Source organism: Eubalaena glacialis, chromosome 19 (genome assembly GCF_028564815.1).
Source record: "Eubalaena glacialis isolate mEubGla1 chromosome 19, mEubGla1.1.hap2.+ XY, whole genome shotgun sequence".
Taxonomy (NCBI): domain Eukaryota; kingdom Metazoa; phylum Chordata; class Mammalia; order Artiodactyla; family Balaenidae; genus Eubalaena; species Eubalaena glacialis.
Window position 1 is genome coordinate 42635924 of NC_083734.1, and position 14713 is coordinate 42650636.

Consider the following 14713-nt stretch of genomic DNA (forward strand, 5'->3'; position numbering starts at 1 on the left):
CTGAGGATCTAATCGCCTTGTGCCTGGGAATATAGTCTTGGCTTTCTTGACCTGCTCAGAATGCTGCAGGCCATCCTTCAGTAGCCTCTACAGCCTCTGCCCTGAGTGGAGGAGGCTGGGGCAATATGGGCAATACTGATCCACCCTGGGGCAGGAGCTTAGGCACTGAGGAGATGGCAGACATCAGTAATCCTCTGTAGTCTTGAGAGTAGGACTGGCTCCGGTAGAACAGCTTGGTTCTAGGCGAGGGATGCTCATGGAAACAGTGGACACACAAAGACCGGGACTAAGCTAGAGCAGGTAAAGGCCACCCTACCAACACATGCCTGGGAACTGTGAGGCACCATGGAGATCCTTTTATCGTCCCCCATATTCATAGACCAAGGCCTGACTATATTCACAATGAAGCTTTATTACTTTATTAGAGCTAAATAAGCATACCAAGGGTCAGGCATGGAAGGGAGGAAGCAGGGCCAACTCCTGGGCTGGAGAAGAACCTAGAAAGGTTGTTGTTGAGGGGAATTTGGACCAGAGGGACCAGGCATGATGGGGGCTGTGCTTACTGTCCAGGGGGTGCAGTGGGGAGGAAGTCACTGCTCCTGGGTGCCCCAGGAGATGTAGTCTGGCCGCGTGGCTGCATGGTACTCGTCAATAAGCTCCTGCACGACCTCCCTGGACCTGTCCAGCTCGTCAAAGTTCTCCTTGAAGATGTCCTCCTTGCGGAACTGCTCCAGGAAGGCCTCCCGCTTCCGCAGCTTGTCATACTGCTGGCAGGAACTTTCAAAGAGCTGCAAGAGATAGAAATCTCCAGGAGCCAGTGCAAGACAAGGGGTTGGAATGGATCTTGGGGAGAATGAGGAAGGTGGCTAGTGGAAGAGAGTGGCCAAAGAAGACCAGGAGGCTAGGCTCACCGAGGAGATGCTGGTGTGGTTGGCCATCATGAGCCCGCTGACCCTGTGGGCAGAAGGCAGGTAGGGCGACTTCCTGGACAGGGCCACCTGGATGCTGGCTGGGCCCCAGGGGATGAAGTTGGCCAACTTCCGTTCCCGGATCCTCTGCAGGCTCTTGTGGACCTGGGGTGGGCACAGGAGTGGTGGTGGTAGCCTCTCCTCTACCCCTGTGGGCTCTGGGGGTAGAACGAAGGGGCCTCACCTACCTGGGTGGGGTCCACCTCCCCCTGGATGATGTTGAGGATGGCGATGTAGCAGTGGTTGGTCTGGCGATCCCGGCCCGTGGACACCATCACGTTCTTGGGCTGCAGCAGCCTCCTCATGACGTCCAGGACCGTGGTCTTCCTCACGCTGGCCACCTGAGGGGAGAGTGGCCACAGGGCAGGCCAGCACTCAGGGCACAGTCGAGACACGCATGGACACAGAGCAGTAGGCAACACGCGTCCCCATCAGACTCGGGGTAGTTTGGCCTCTCTGGGGAGTGTCCTTAGATTCAGGTCCACACTGAGCCTCTGCTGTGGGATCGGGGATCTCAGTCCTCCCGAGCTCAGCAAGCCCACGCCCTTGTGCAGGAGCATCAGCAGACCCCGTACGGCCCGGGCCCTGCAGGGAGCCACAGGCAGAGGGAAGAGGAGAGCAAGTCAGCCAGGAAGTCGCCCAGCCTGTGCCAGTCCCTGAGCGCAGGGCCTCTGGGGGCTGCACGGGGCAGCTCCGGGTGCAGCAGGGAAAAGAGGAAGGCTAGGCAGGGCCTGCTGGGCCTGAGGGCTGCTCTTACCGACTGGTCCGTGGTGAGGGGTGTGTAGCCAGTCATGAGGAAGTGGAGCCGTGGTGTGGGAATGAGCGAGGCGATGAGGCCGATGAGGTCGTTGTTCATGTAGCCGGGGTAGCGCAGGGTGGTGGTGCTGGCCGACATGATGGTGGACACCTGGGGACAGGGGTGCTGTGTCAAGGGCCTTGTCCTGGGAGGCCTCCCTTCCCCAGATGGCACTCCGGCAAGGCGGGGTTCCAGTCCAAAAGAGTCTAGGAGTGAGGGCTCACCAGCTGGTTGATCTGAGAGAAGGATGGGTTCTGGATGTGCAGGCGGTCTGTGGCGATCCGGTTCAGGGCTGTGTTGTCCAGCACCACCTGGGGGGACAGAAGAGGGTCACGGCACCTTTTTGAGGAGAAAGGGGGCAGAGAAATAAGTAATTTGTTTAGTCCCCCTCTAAACTCCAAAACTAGGAAGAACTCCAAAACTAGGAAGTAGGTGTGCTAATTTAAAGGGCAAATACTGTCTCTGGGGCATCAGGAGACACGTTTCTACCACCCAGTGCATTAAACAAATATTTGATTGTCCAACATGTGCCAGGCATGGTGCCTAGAGAAACTATGGAGAGTAAAACAGGCATGGTCTTCCCCCTCACCACATCTATAGTCTAGAGGAGGGAGACCGACATTAAATATAAAACAACAGAAAAGTATAGTTATAGCCTGAAATATGCACAAAGGAATTTGACGTTGTCTGGGTGGTCAGGGAAGGTTTTGCTAAGAAAGTGACTCTTCGGCTGAGAATGTAAGCATGAGTAGGCATTAAACAGGCTAAGTGGAGCGGCTTCCCTGGTGGCGCAGTGCTTAAGAATCCGCCTGCCAATGCAGGGAACACGGGTTCGAGCCCTGGTCCGGGAAGATCCCACATGCCGTGGAGCAACTAAGCCCGTGAGCCACAGCTACTGAGCCCGCGTGCCACAACTACTGAAGCTCGCGCGCCTAGAGCCTGTGCTCTGCAACAAGAGAAGCCACCACAATGAGAAGCCCGCACACCACAACGAAGAGTAGCCCCGCTCCCTGCAACTAGAGAAAGCCCGTGCGCAGCAATGAAGACTCAACGCAGCCAAAAATAAAATTAATTAATTAATTAATTTTTAAAAAAAAGAGGCTAAGTGGAGACACGTGGGGTGGGGGGGTGTTATTCACTTTGCTGAGAGTCTTGCTGCCTAAAGGGACTATAAGAAACTTGGGATCAGGTCCTTATTTCATAATTTGGTCCACCAGGTATGGCTTTGTTGGTCCTCTGTTCTCTGGGCAAGGGCTTGGGAAGGGCAGGGTGTAGGTGTCTCTCTGGTTTGGGGAGGTCGACCAAAGCCCCCACTCCCTCCTCACATGCTCACCACACAGTCTGCGTTCTGGGTCAGCCTTTTGAGCGTGAGCAGTGAGTTGTAGGGCTGGACCACCACATCGCTCATCTCATCCTGGTTGGGAAACACTGAGTATGTCTGCACCAGCTTCTTGGGGTACCTGGGGGTGAGGAAGAGGGAAAGGGGAAGGTGACATAGTGAATTGGAAGGACTCCCATCACTGCCCATCTCTATCTTCTCTAGGGATAACAGGGGCCACATTCCTTTCCAAGTGCCACCAACATCTTAGACAAAAGGGGTGAGGGCAGAACTGTGTCTTCAGAGCCCAGAAGCCAAAAAAGATAAGCCTAAAGCATCAAACCTCGTAGGTCCCCTTCTCCCCCTAGGCAAACCCCCCTCCTGGGAGTTACTGCTTCCAAGATGTTCCCTGGGTGGCCAGGCTCTGTTCCTATCTATGTCTCAAAGGTGGTAGTGGTAGGCCTTCCAGTCCGAAAGAAAAAAGTGATAAAAAGGAAAGACATTACCCAGGGAAACAGGGCTAATGCCCTCTCCCCAAACACAGGCTTACCTGTCATTCAGTCGCTCTAAGAGGTAGGAACCCAGGCCAGAACCGGTGCCCCCAGCGATGGAATGACACAGCACGAAGCCCTGCAAGGGAGGGATGGAGAGGCAGTCTCCAGGGATCGGGCGGAGAGGCTTCAGGCTTGTGTCATTCCCCACTCCCAACACGCTCATGTGTCAAGGCTTCCTCTATGTCCATCCAGACTGAGGCTCCTTGAGAAGGAAGGAGCTGATGCCATCCAGATTAGGATCTCCTTGAGGACAAGGACTGTACCTTATTTACCTCACTATCTCACATCTGATACTCAATGGAAGAGTTTTGAATTGAATTGCCCCCATCACGCATCTGATCAGGCTATCTCCTGACCTTTCCCCAGCACTTTTCAGCTTCCTCCCCACCCCCACCCCCCAGGGGGGCAGCCTCACCTCTAAGCTGTCACTTCCATCTGCTTCTCGGTCTATGATGTCAAAGATGTCTTCATGGATTTTCTCACCCTGTATAGAGACATGAGGAGGGAGGATGAGGATGAAGTTTCTGGAGAGCATCTCTTTTCAGCACCAATAATTCTACTCTCGGACACTGCTGCCACCTCAAACAGAGGGCTGTGGCCCTCCTCCCAGAAATGCTACTTTGCAAATGGTTTGCACAAAGTTTGCATAAACCTCTCTCTGGCTGTCCCTCTTATCAGGGTAATCCCCTTGTCTCTTATTTATTGTCAGTGTGGGCAAATCCCCAGACTGCTTGTTCCTGCATTGCCCCAGGAAGGGAACATCAAGAATCTCTGGGATGGCCACCTGGATACCTGGGAGAATCCGCTGGCCCAGTTGTTGCCAGCTCCTCCTCCATGCTCTGACAGGTAGATGTTCTCTGGGTTGTAGAGCTTAGCATAGGGGGAATTGAGGATGGAATGGATCACCCGCGGCTCCAGGTCCAGCAGCACCGCCCTGGGGATGTAGTGCTCATCGTCTGCCTGTCAAGGGGAGTCCAGGATCGGGCCCAATAAGCTCGGGCCCACCCAGTCCTCCAGTCCTCCCAACTCTGGCTTCTGCCTGCCCTCCCTCTTCAAGCCAGCCGCCCTGGCTCCTTTGCCCAGCAGGTTTCCCAGTACCAAGCCCTTCGTTTCAGGCCCCCTGGGCCATTGCCAACCCTGGCTAAGTCGCTGGGGGCACCTGGTAGAAAAAGACGTCCTTGCGGTCAGTGCCTTCGGTGGCGAACTCCTCCACGATGCCCTCGGGGCTGATACCATGCTCGGCGCACAGCTGTTTCCAGAACTCGAACCCAACTGGGGGGGGGGAGAGGAGAGACGCCTGGATCTGCTAGAGCCGTAAGGCCTCAGGAGCCCAGGGTGGGGCTCAGAGGCTGTCACACTCAGAGGGTGGGCCCAAGAGTCTGGGAGCCGTGACAGCCGGGGGCTGGAGGCAGGGCTCTCGGTCTGGGGCCCGGGACTTGGTTCATCATGCGCAGTAGGGCAGGGGGTTCATGGAAGGGAAAGGGGGAGCTGGAGGATGCGAAGCACTCGGGTGGGACCCGAAGGGGCAGAACCGGAGATCGTTCGCTCACTCTGGTTGCCGCACTGGCCCAGTTGCAAGGTGATGATCTCCCGGGGCATCGCTTTTCAGACGAGGGCGCGCCAGCCCGTCCGGGCCCAGCGGGAGTCACGGCAGGGACTAATGCCTGGCAGCCGGACGCGCAGGACGTGGGGAGCGCGCGCTCTCTTCGGCTTTTGACGCGGATGCTCAGTCTGCGCGTGTGCAGTGCGGGCCTCCCCTCGGCCGGCGGCCGCGGAGCCCAACCTGGGCATCTTCTCCCCCACAGCAGTTGCAGCTGGAATTCCGCACAGGCGCAGAGTGAGGCCACGCCCCCTCCTGCCCACCCACCCCAGCTCCGCGTCTGCGTAGTGAGACTTGCCAGGCCGCGGGGTAGCGACTCGGTGTGGGGGAGGGGAGGGGCGGGCGATCCAGGTGTCTGGAGTCAGCCGCGCTTTACAGGTAGGTGAGCGGCTCTGCCCGCTCTGCTAGGTAGAGGGGCTGGATTCAAGACAATTTTCTTCTTTTAAATTTCTATTTTTAAATTAAATGTACCTAACAAAACTTACCATTTTAACCATTTTTAACTACAATTCTGTGGGATTAAGTACATACACATTCTGCAACGGTCACCACCATTCATCTCCAGAACTGTCACCTTCCCAAGCTGAAACTGTACCCCTTGAACAGTAACCCCGCCCCCATCGCCATTCTACTTTCTGTCTCCATGAATTTGACTACTCTAAGTAACTTATATAAGTGGAATCACACCGTTTTGTGCTTTTGTGTCTGTCTAATTTCATTTAGCATGTCATCAAGGTTAGTCCATGTTACAGAATATATCAGAATTTTATTCCTTGTTAAGGCTGTATAATATTCTGTTGTATGCATATACCACATTTTTTTAACATCTTTATTGGAGTATAATTGCTTTACAATGGTGTGTTAGTTTCTGCTTTATAACAAAGTGAATCAGTTATACATATACATATGTTCCCATATCTCTTCCCTCTTGCATCTCCCTCCCTCCCACCCTCCCTATCCCACCCCTCTAGGTGGTCACAAAGCACAGAGCTGATCTCCCTGTGCTATGCGGCTGCTTCCCACTAGCTATCTATTTTAAATTTGGTAGTGTATATATGTCCATGCCACTCTCTCACTTTGTCACATCTTACCCTTCCCCCTCCGCATATCCTCAAGTCCATTCTCTAGTAGGTCTGTGTCTTTATTCCCGTCTTGCCACTAGGTTCTTCATGACCTTTTATTTTTTTTTTTCCCTTAGATTCCATATATATGTGTTAGCATACTGTATTTGTGTTTCTCTTTCTGACTTACTTCACTCTGTATGACAGACTCTAACTCCATCCACCTCACTACAAATAACTCAAATTCGTTTCTTTTTATGGCTGAGTAATATTCCATTGTATATATGTGCCACATCTTCTTTATCCATTCATCTGATGATGGACACTTAGGTTGCTTCCATGTCCTGGCTATTGTAAACAGAGCTGCAATGAATATTTTGGTACATGACTCTTTCTGAATTATGGTTTTCTCAGGGTATATGCCCAGTAGTGGGATTGCTGGGTCGTATGGTAGTTCTATTTTTAGTTTTTTAAGGAACCTCCATACTGTTCTCCATAGTGGCTGTATCAATTTACATTCCCACCAACAGTGCAAGAGTGTTCCCTTTTCTCCACACCCTCTCCAGCATTTATTGTTTCTAGATTTTTTGATGATGGCCATTCTGACCGGTGTGAGATGATACCTCATTGTAGTTTTGATTTGCATTTCTCTAATGATTAATGATGTTGAGTATTCTTTCATGTGTTTGTTGGCAATCTGTATATCTTCTTTGCAGAAATGTCTATTTAGGTCTTCTGCCCATTTTTGGATTGGGTTGTTTGTTTTTTTGTTATTGAGCTGCATGAGCTGCTTGTAAATCTTGGAGATTAATCCTTTGTCAGTTGCTTCATTTGCAAATATTTTCTCCCATTCTGAGGGTTGTCTTTTGGTCTTGTTTATGGTTTCCTTTGCTGTGCAAAAGCTTTTAAGTTTCATTAGGTCCCATTTGTTTATTTTTGTTTTTATTTCCATTTCTCTAGGAGCTGGATCAAAAAAGATCTTGCTGTGATTTATGTCATAGAGTGTTCTGCCTATGTTTTCCTCTAAGAGTTTGATAGTGTCTGGCCTTACATTTAGGTCTCTAATCCATTTTGAGTTTATTTTTGTGTATGGTGTTAGGGGGTGTTCTAATTTCATACTTTTACATGTAACTGTCCAGTTTTCCCAGCACCACTTATTGAAGAGACTGTCTTTTCTCCACTGTATATGCTTGCCTCCTTTATCAAAGATAAGGTGACCATATGTGCGTGGGTTTATCTCTGGGCTTTCTATCCTGTTCCATTGATCTATGTTTCTGTTTTTGTGCCAGTACCATACTGTCTTGATTACTGTAGCTTTGTAGTATAGTCTGAAGTCAGGAAGCCTGATTCCTCCAGCTCCATATCCATCCATCCGTGGACATTGGAGTTGCTTCCACCTATTGGCTATTGTGAATAATGCTGCTATGAACATGGGTGTACAAATATCTGTTTGACTGCCTACTTTCAATTCTTCTGGGTATATGCCCAGAAGCGGAATTGCTGGATCATAGGATAATTCTGTGTTTACTTTTTTTGAGGAATTGCCATACCATTTTCCACAGTGGCTGCACCATTTTACATTCCCACCAGCAATGCACAAGAGTTCCAAATTCTCCACATCCTTGCCAACACTTGTTACTTTAAAAAGTAGACATCTTAATGAATGTGAAGTGGTATCTCATTGTGGTTTCTATTTTATTTTAAATTAAAAAAAATTTTAAACATACAAGCATGATTTTGTATTTTTACTATATATTTTTTTGTTTTGAAATTTTACATAAATGGTATCAGAGTGTGATATCCTTTTGTAACCTGGTTTTTTTTCACCCTACATTAGATTTTGTGATTTAGCCATGTTGACACATGTAGATTTATTTCATTCCTTTTAACTGCTTCAAAGTATTTCACTGGATGAATAAAACCAGTCTATTCTATTTCCACACAGGGCCAGTTAGATTGTCTCCACTATTCTCTATTACATCAAGTGAGTACAGGACTCGTCCACTTGTGAATGTGAAGGAAAATATCTCTACCAAGAGCTTGTGCAGCTTCAACTTTACAAGGTTTGGCATACTTTTTCCTAGATGGTTGTACTAATTTACACTTTTACTAGCAACATAATTCTCATTTCTCTATACTCAGTTCCACACGGGTTATCAGATCTTAATTTTTGTCAATCCCACAGATGCTCAATGGGATCTCATGGTTGTAACTTCCAGTTATGATCACAAGTAAAGTTGATTCAATTTTCTTTTGTAACTGACCTTCTGGAATTGCCTGTTCATTTCCTTTGCCCATTTTTTTTTTTTCTATTGAGCTGTTTCTCTTAGACATTTTAAGATATTCTACGAATTTTTTCTTGGTTGTATGGGTTGCAAATATCATGGGGGTCTATGGCTTGTCTTTACATTTTGCGTGTGATGTCTTTTGCCTTAGAGACGATTTTCATTTTAACGTAGACAAAGTTATCCATCTCTTCATTTATATTTTGCACGTTTTAGACCTTGTTAAAGGAGCTTTCCCTTCTCCCACTATTATAAAGCTGTCCTTCTGTGTTTTCTTCCCAAAGCCCCATAGTAGTTTTGTTTGTTCCCTGTAGGCCTTTAGTGCATCTGGAACTTATTTGGAGGTCTGCTGTAAGATAGGGGTCTACTTTATCTTTTCCATATGGATGGCCAATTGTCTCTGAACCAATTATGGCAGCGTCGGTGCAGTTCGCCCTCACCCCCACCCCAAACTTCCAAGCACCCGCTCCGACCTGGGCCGGTTTCTGGCCGCTCTTCCGCTCAGTTGGGCTGTCGGTCTGTCCCCGTCTGGCGAGCCTTCTCTGGGAGCCGTTGCAGAGGCGCTGGTGAAAGCACCACGGCCAAGAGTCATGCTCAGACGAGGTGTTTTTTTGGTTTTGTTGTTGTTTTCTCTCTCTCTCTTTTTTCAAAAGAGAACTCGGCCGTCTTCCAGCTCCGGCCGCCAAGAATCTTCAGGGCTTCTTTAGAAGGCTCTGGCTCGCCCCACGCCTGCCCCCTCCTGGGCTCAGTTTCCCTCCCCTCACCCCACCGGGCTTCCCCGCCCGCTCCCTCCAGCTCCCGCCGGGCTGTCGGAAGAGCTCGAGTGACCTCCAGGAGTATCGGCAGCCCAGCCTTTTCAAGGAGGATCTGGCTGCTCCCTTTGAAGTTTGAGGGTGGGGTCGGAGCTCCTCCTTTAGCCTCGAAGCGCCCTTCCCCCGACAGATCCGCTCCTTGGGGCTGCCTGTCTTCAGAGACTTAGCCAGGCCCCTCTCCGAGTCTGCCCAGGTGAAGTGGAAGGCTTCGGAGGTGGGAGTGAACTTGCCAGCCCTCCCCTCCTTGTGACTCTGGAACAGCTGTTTGCTTCCTTTAAAATAATAAGCTGAAAGCAGTTTATGAACACTTGTGAAACGCGAGACTTTAATTTCAGCCTTTTCTTGATTAATAACAGTGCCTTGCTCCTCCTTCTACTCTCCCAGAAGTGGGAAAGCTTCCTTCAAATCTTAGTTTATAGGCAAACAGGTTAGAACGTGTGAATTTCTCTGAGTTGGAGAAGTTGCAGTGTAAGTTTTCTCTAAGAAGCCATCTCTGACAAGCTAGAGGCTCCTCCAAGTCTGTAGAAATGGGTTGGAAACTGAGATGCTTGTGTACATTAGCAGAGCTGAACATAAATCCTCCCAGTTATTAGCAGGCTGTGCTTTCCATTTCTGCTGAGAACTGACCTGTCTATCTGGGTTAAATGAGATGATGCATGAGCACTTATCACAGTGCCTGACATAGTCAACGCTCAACAAACATTAGCCGCTGTTATTATCACGAGATGCAATTGGAACTCAGGTATAGCTTGGCGGCTGCTGCTACAGATGAAGATCTTATTCAGAGTAAAAACAAAATGAGTGATTGCTTTAAATACATTTGAAAAAAATTAAAACCTAATTACTTTGTGATGATCCTACAGATTCAGTTTCAGATCTGACTTCTGTTGAGGTTGAACAGAAGGCCCAGGTTCATGGTCCTTCTCATAGGGTCTCAAGTTCATTACCCATGGCTTGATTATTGAGTGCTGAGTTTAATTTACTTGGCTTCATATTCTCTGATCCAGGTTATGATAATGTAATGGGATGTGGCATTCCTTTGTCTGAGGCCTTGGTTTGTGTCTTATAATAAATGTAGCATTTGTCAACTAACAAGTTTGTATATGTCCTAAGCATTTATTGAACATTCCAGGTTGAATAAGACATAATTTTGACTTTTTTTTTTTTTTTTTTTGCCTCATCTTGCGGCATGAGGGATCTTAGTTCTACAACCAGGGATTGAACCTGGGCCCTCGGCAGTGAAAGCACAGGGTCCTAACCACTGGACCGCCAGGGAATTCCCAATAAGACATTATTTTGGATGTACCTTCGTCTTTGGCCTTTCCTGGATGCCTGGCCCGCAGTATGCCAGGAGCATGGGTATCTTGGGAAGTAAGCAGACAGAGGTGTGAGGTTTGGAAATGAGGGTGTGTCTCAGGGACTGGGAGATTTCGGGTCTTGAGACTGGGATCCTAGGACCCCAGGGACTTTAACTTTCAAAACGAAGCCAAGGAAAAAAATTAAACAATGAAAGCAGAGAGCTGAAGCTCTTTATGTGAAAGGAGTTATGCTAAGTTCATATTTGGTTATGAAATAGAACAAAACTGTCTATTTTGTTCTGTCTTGTTTTCTCAAGGAATAGGAAAAAGAAAATAAGACTGAAGGTAATCCTATTTGCCAATTATTTGCTCATTCTTTTATTATGCACCTATACTACGCAGGGCACACTAATATGAGCTGGGGAAATAGAGGTAACAGACCCAAGCGCTCATGAACTTGTGGAGGAGATAAACTCACCGCAAGGTTGGTATGTAGATAGTGCAGAGTTGGGGGCTTAACTTGGGGGTAGAGGCAGGGAGAGGCCAGAGAACTGGCGAAGACTTTTTGGAAGAGGTGGTACCTGGCCTATCTTGAATGTCTGGTAGGAATTAGGCAGGTGGAGAAAGTGGGGGTGGGGGAGTGGGGGGATGGATACAAATCAGTAAGAAGAAAACAAACACTCAGAAAAAAATGGATAAAAGGAATAAATGGTTCATGATAAGTAAAAAATATATAAAAAGATGCTCAGTCTCACTACTAATCAGAAAAACACACATTTAGGGACTTCCCTAGTGGTGCAGTGGTTAAGAATCCTCCCTGGTCCGGGGAGTGTCCGGGAAGATCCCACATGCCGCAGAGCAACTAAGCCCATGCACCACAACTACTGAGCCTGTGCTCTAGAGCCCGCGAGCCACAACTACTGAGCCCACGCACCGCAACTACTGAAGCCCACGGGCTTAGAGCCTGTGCTCTGCAACAAGAGAAGCCACCGTAATGAGAAGCCCGCGCATCGCAACGAAGAGTAGCCCCCACTCGCTGCAACTAGAGAAAGCCTGTGCGCAGCAACGAAGACCCAACACAGCCAAAAAATAAATAAATATAAATAAATAAATTTATTAAAAAACAGAAAAAGAAAAACACACATTTAAGGCAAAAAATTATATGAGCAAAAATTTTAAAGATTGACAATATCTAGTGTTGATGAAGATTCTGAGAAATGGGTGCTTTTATACACTATTTCTATACACTATTAGTGGTAGTATAAATGGATACATTCTGGAGGTAAACTGGCAGAATTATCGATATGTCCATCAATAGAGGTATAGTTAAATAAACTACTCTTAGCCCTACTAAAGAATATAAAGGAGCCATTTGTAAGAAAGATAAGGTAGGGACTTCCCTGGTGGTCCAGTGGGTAAGACCCCACGCTTCCAATGCAGGGGGCCTGGGTTCGATCCCTGGTCGGGGAACTAGATCACACATGCATACCACAACTAAGAAGCCCACGTGCCACAACTAAGAAGCCTGCATGCTGCAACTAAAGATCCCACACGCCTGCCGCAACCAAGATCCCTCGTGTGCAACTAAGACCCGGCGCAGCCAAAATAAACAAATATTAAAAAAAAAAAAGAAAGAAAGATAAGGTAGAGCTATCATTGGTGTGGAAAGGTGGCCAACCATGGCAGCTGACAAAAACAAGTTACAGAACAATATGCATGGTCTCATTCCTTATGACAAATCAGAAACACAAGTATTTTTTGAGTGCATGTGGAAGGAAAAAAAAAGTGTGTGTGTGTATGCGTGTGTTGAGGGAGTTTATGGTGTGGAAGAAACAGCATGTGTACAGTCCAGATGTGGGAGATGGCATGTTGAGTTTAGGGGGAACGAGGGAAATTTCATGTAGTGAACTGGAGAAGTCAGCAGGCACCAGACCTGGATGCGCCTTGAGGACTAGGAAGCCACTGAAGGATCCTGAACAGGGCTGGGACAGACTCAGATTTGCCTTTTAGAAAGATGCTTCTGGTATCAGCGAGACAGGCATGGAGTGGAGCAAGAGGCAAGGTTACCAGCCAGGCCTGAAATGAGGAGGGCCCTGCCCAAGGGACAGAGTTTAGAGATACTGAGTGGAGAGAATCTACAGCAGTTTAAGATGACTGAACGTGTCATGGGGGTAAGGGAGAGGGAAGAGTCTGAGTGGACAGACTTCAATCTTGGGATGTTGGGTGAAGGTAGGGCCATGTACTGAGACACAGGGAATTCAGGAGTGTGTTTGCACAGATTGAGTTCGAGAGGCCTGAAGAATATCCAGATGGCAGTCAGGGGCCAGTACGCAACAGGGAATACACAGGCCTAGAGCTAAGGAGCAATGTCTAGGTGGAGAGTCGGCTGTACCCAAGTGGCAGTTAAAGCCATAGGCCTGAATAGGGTCACTCAGGGAGACTGCATGGTGTGGGATGGTGCTAGCTTGGAAGAGGACTGGAATAGAACCTGATAGAATACAACACCTAAGGGGTAGGAAGACTGTATTGCAAAGAAAAATGAAGGAACAAGCAAAAAAGCAGAAGAAAAACTAGTGCATATCAGTGAGGTTTGATTGCCTACCCTCTTCATTCCTGGCAGAGCCCTGATTTTGTTCTGCATTCCACCTTTCCTCCAAGCAGCAGTAAATCCTGATTAATCCAAGCCAACTATGGTTATCACAATTTCCTTGCCAGCGACTGATTTAGGAAGGGACATGTGATGCAATTCAGGTCAGTGAGATGTAAGGAAAGACTTCTGGGGTCTTCTGGGGAATGTCTCCTCACTGGATAAAAATAGATAGGAAGAGGGAATTCCCTGGCAGTCCAGTGGTTAGCTTTCGGTGCTTTCACTGCTGAGGCCCGAGTTCAATCCCTGGTCGGGGAACTAAGATCCTGCAAGGTGTGAGGCGTGGCCAAAAAGAAAAGAAAGGAAGAGACACACTCTCTTCTTCCATTGCATGTTGGGGGGCTTCCCTGGTGGTGCAGTGGTTAAGAATCCACCTGCCAATGCAGGGGACACGGGTTCAAGCCCTGGTCCGGGAAGATCCCACATGCCGCGGAGCAACTAAGCCCGTGCTCCACAACTACTGAGCCTGCACTCTAGAGCCTGTGAGCCACAACTGATGAGCCCTCGTGCCACAACTACTGAAGCCTGTGCACCTAGAGCCCGTGCTCCGCAAGAGAAGCCCCCACTCGCCGCAACTAGAGAAAGCCCGCGTGCAGCAATGAAGACACAACGCAGCCAAAAATAAATTAATTAAAATAAATAAATTTTAAAAAAAAAAGGAACACAGGTTTGAGCCCTGCTCCGGGAAAATCCCACATGCCGCGGAGCAACTAAGCCCCTGCACCACAACTACTGAGCCTGCACTCTAGAGCCCGCGAGCCACAACTACTGAAGCCCACGCACCTAGAGCCCGTGCTCCCAACAAGAGAAGCCACTGCAATGAGAAGCCCGGGCACCGCGACGAAGAGTAGTCCCCGCTCAAATAGAGAAAGCCCACGTGTGCAGCAATGAAGACCCAATGCAGCCAAAAATAAGTAAATAAAATAAATAAATTTATTTTAAAAAATTGCATGTTGGCACCTGGAACTGCAACAGTCATCTTTTAACTGTGCAGAGAGCATCTTGAGGATAAGCCGTCGTGCTGAGGGTGGTAGAGCAGAAAGATGGAAGGCACCTGGGTCCCTGTTGATGCTGTTGAGCCATCAAATTAATCAGCCCTGGAGCTGCCTCGTATCTGGACCTCTTAAAATGTGGGATATTTCCTTATAGTTTAAATCTTTTTTTTTAATTATTTTTTTTACTTGCAGCTGGAGGCATGGCCATAGAGAAGGATACTGCAGAAGCCTAGGAAGGAGAAATTTCCAAGGAGGAAATGATTTGACATCTGAGGCTGCAGGGAGATGGAGTAATATGGAGATAGAAAAGAGTCCTTCTAGTGTGGGGGAACATTGGTGACTTTGATGAGGATAGTGACCCTGGGCTACGAGAATAAAA

The 14713-nt window shown here is 48.4% G+C and overlaps 1 protein-coding gene across 2 annotated transcripts; it reads right to left on the reverse strand.

Annotated features, from left to right (window-relative positions):
• Positions 1-396: 396 nt before the first annotated feature.
• On the reverse strand, positions 397-5451 carry TUBG2 (tubulin gamma 2). Of its 2 annotated transcripts, none has more exons than XM_061177037.1 (11): positions 5187-5451; positions 4796-4908; positions 4429-4596; positions 4052-4120; positions 3633-3712; positions 3098-3224; positions 1989-2075; positions 1726-1875; positions 1157-1309; positions 912-1073; positions 397-788 (listed from the first exon to the last, which is right to left on the reverse strand). In XM_061177037.1, exons 1-11 carry the CDS (start codon positions 5233-5235, stop codon positions 591-593), a joined length of 1356 nt encoding a protein of 451 aa, XP_061033020.1. In that variant the 5' UTR covers positions 5236-5451; the 3' UTR covers positions 397-590. The 2 variants fall into 2 exon arrangements, with proteins under 2 accessions (XP_061033020.1, XP_061033021.1); XM_061177038.1 differs by having other exon boundaries at positions 700-788; positions 1153-1309.
• Between the last annotated feature and the right edge of the window lie 9262 nt (positions 5452-14713).

Bases quoted from the DNA above. Each gene is read 5' to 3' on its own strand.
- TUBG2 (XM_061177037.1), bottom strand. From the start codon at position 5,235: ATGCCCCGGGAGATCATCACCTTGCAACTGGGCCAGTGCGGCAACCAG. The intron at 2,076-3,097 runs GTGAGCATGTGA...CTGTCCCCCCAG, and splicing joins CCCAGAACGCAGACTGTGTG to GTGGTGCTGGACAACACAGC. The intron at 1,074-1,156 runs GTAGGTGAGGCC...TGCCCACCCCAG, and splicing joins GGGAGGTGGACCCCACCCAG to GTCCACAAGAGCCTGCAGAG.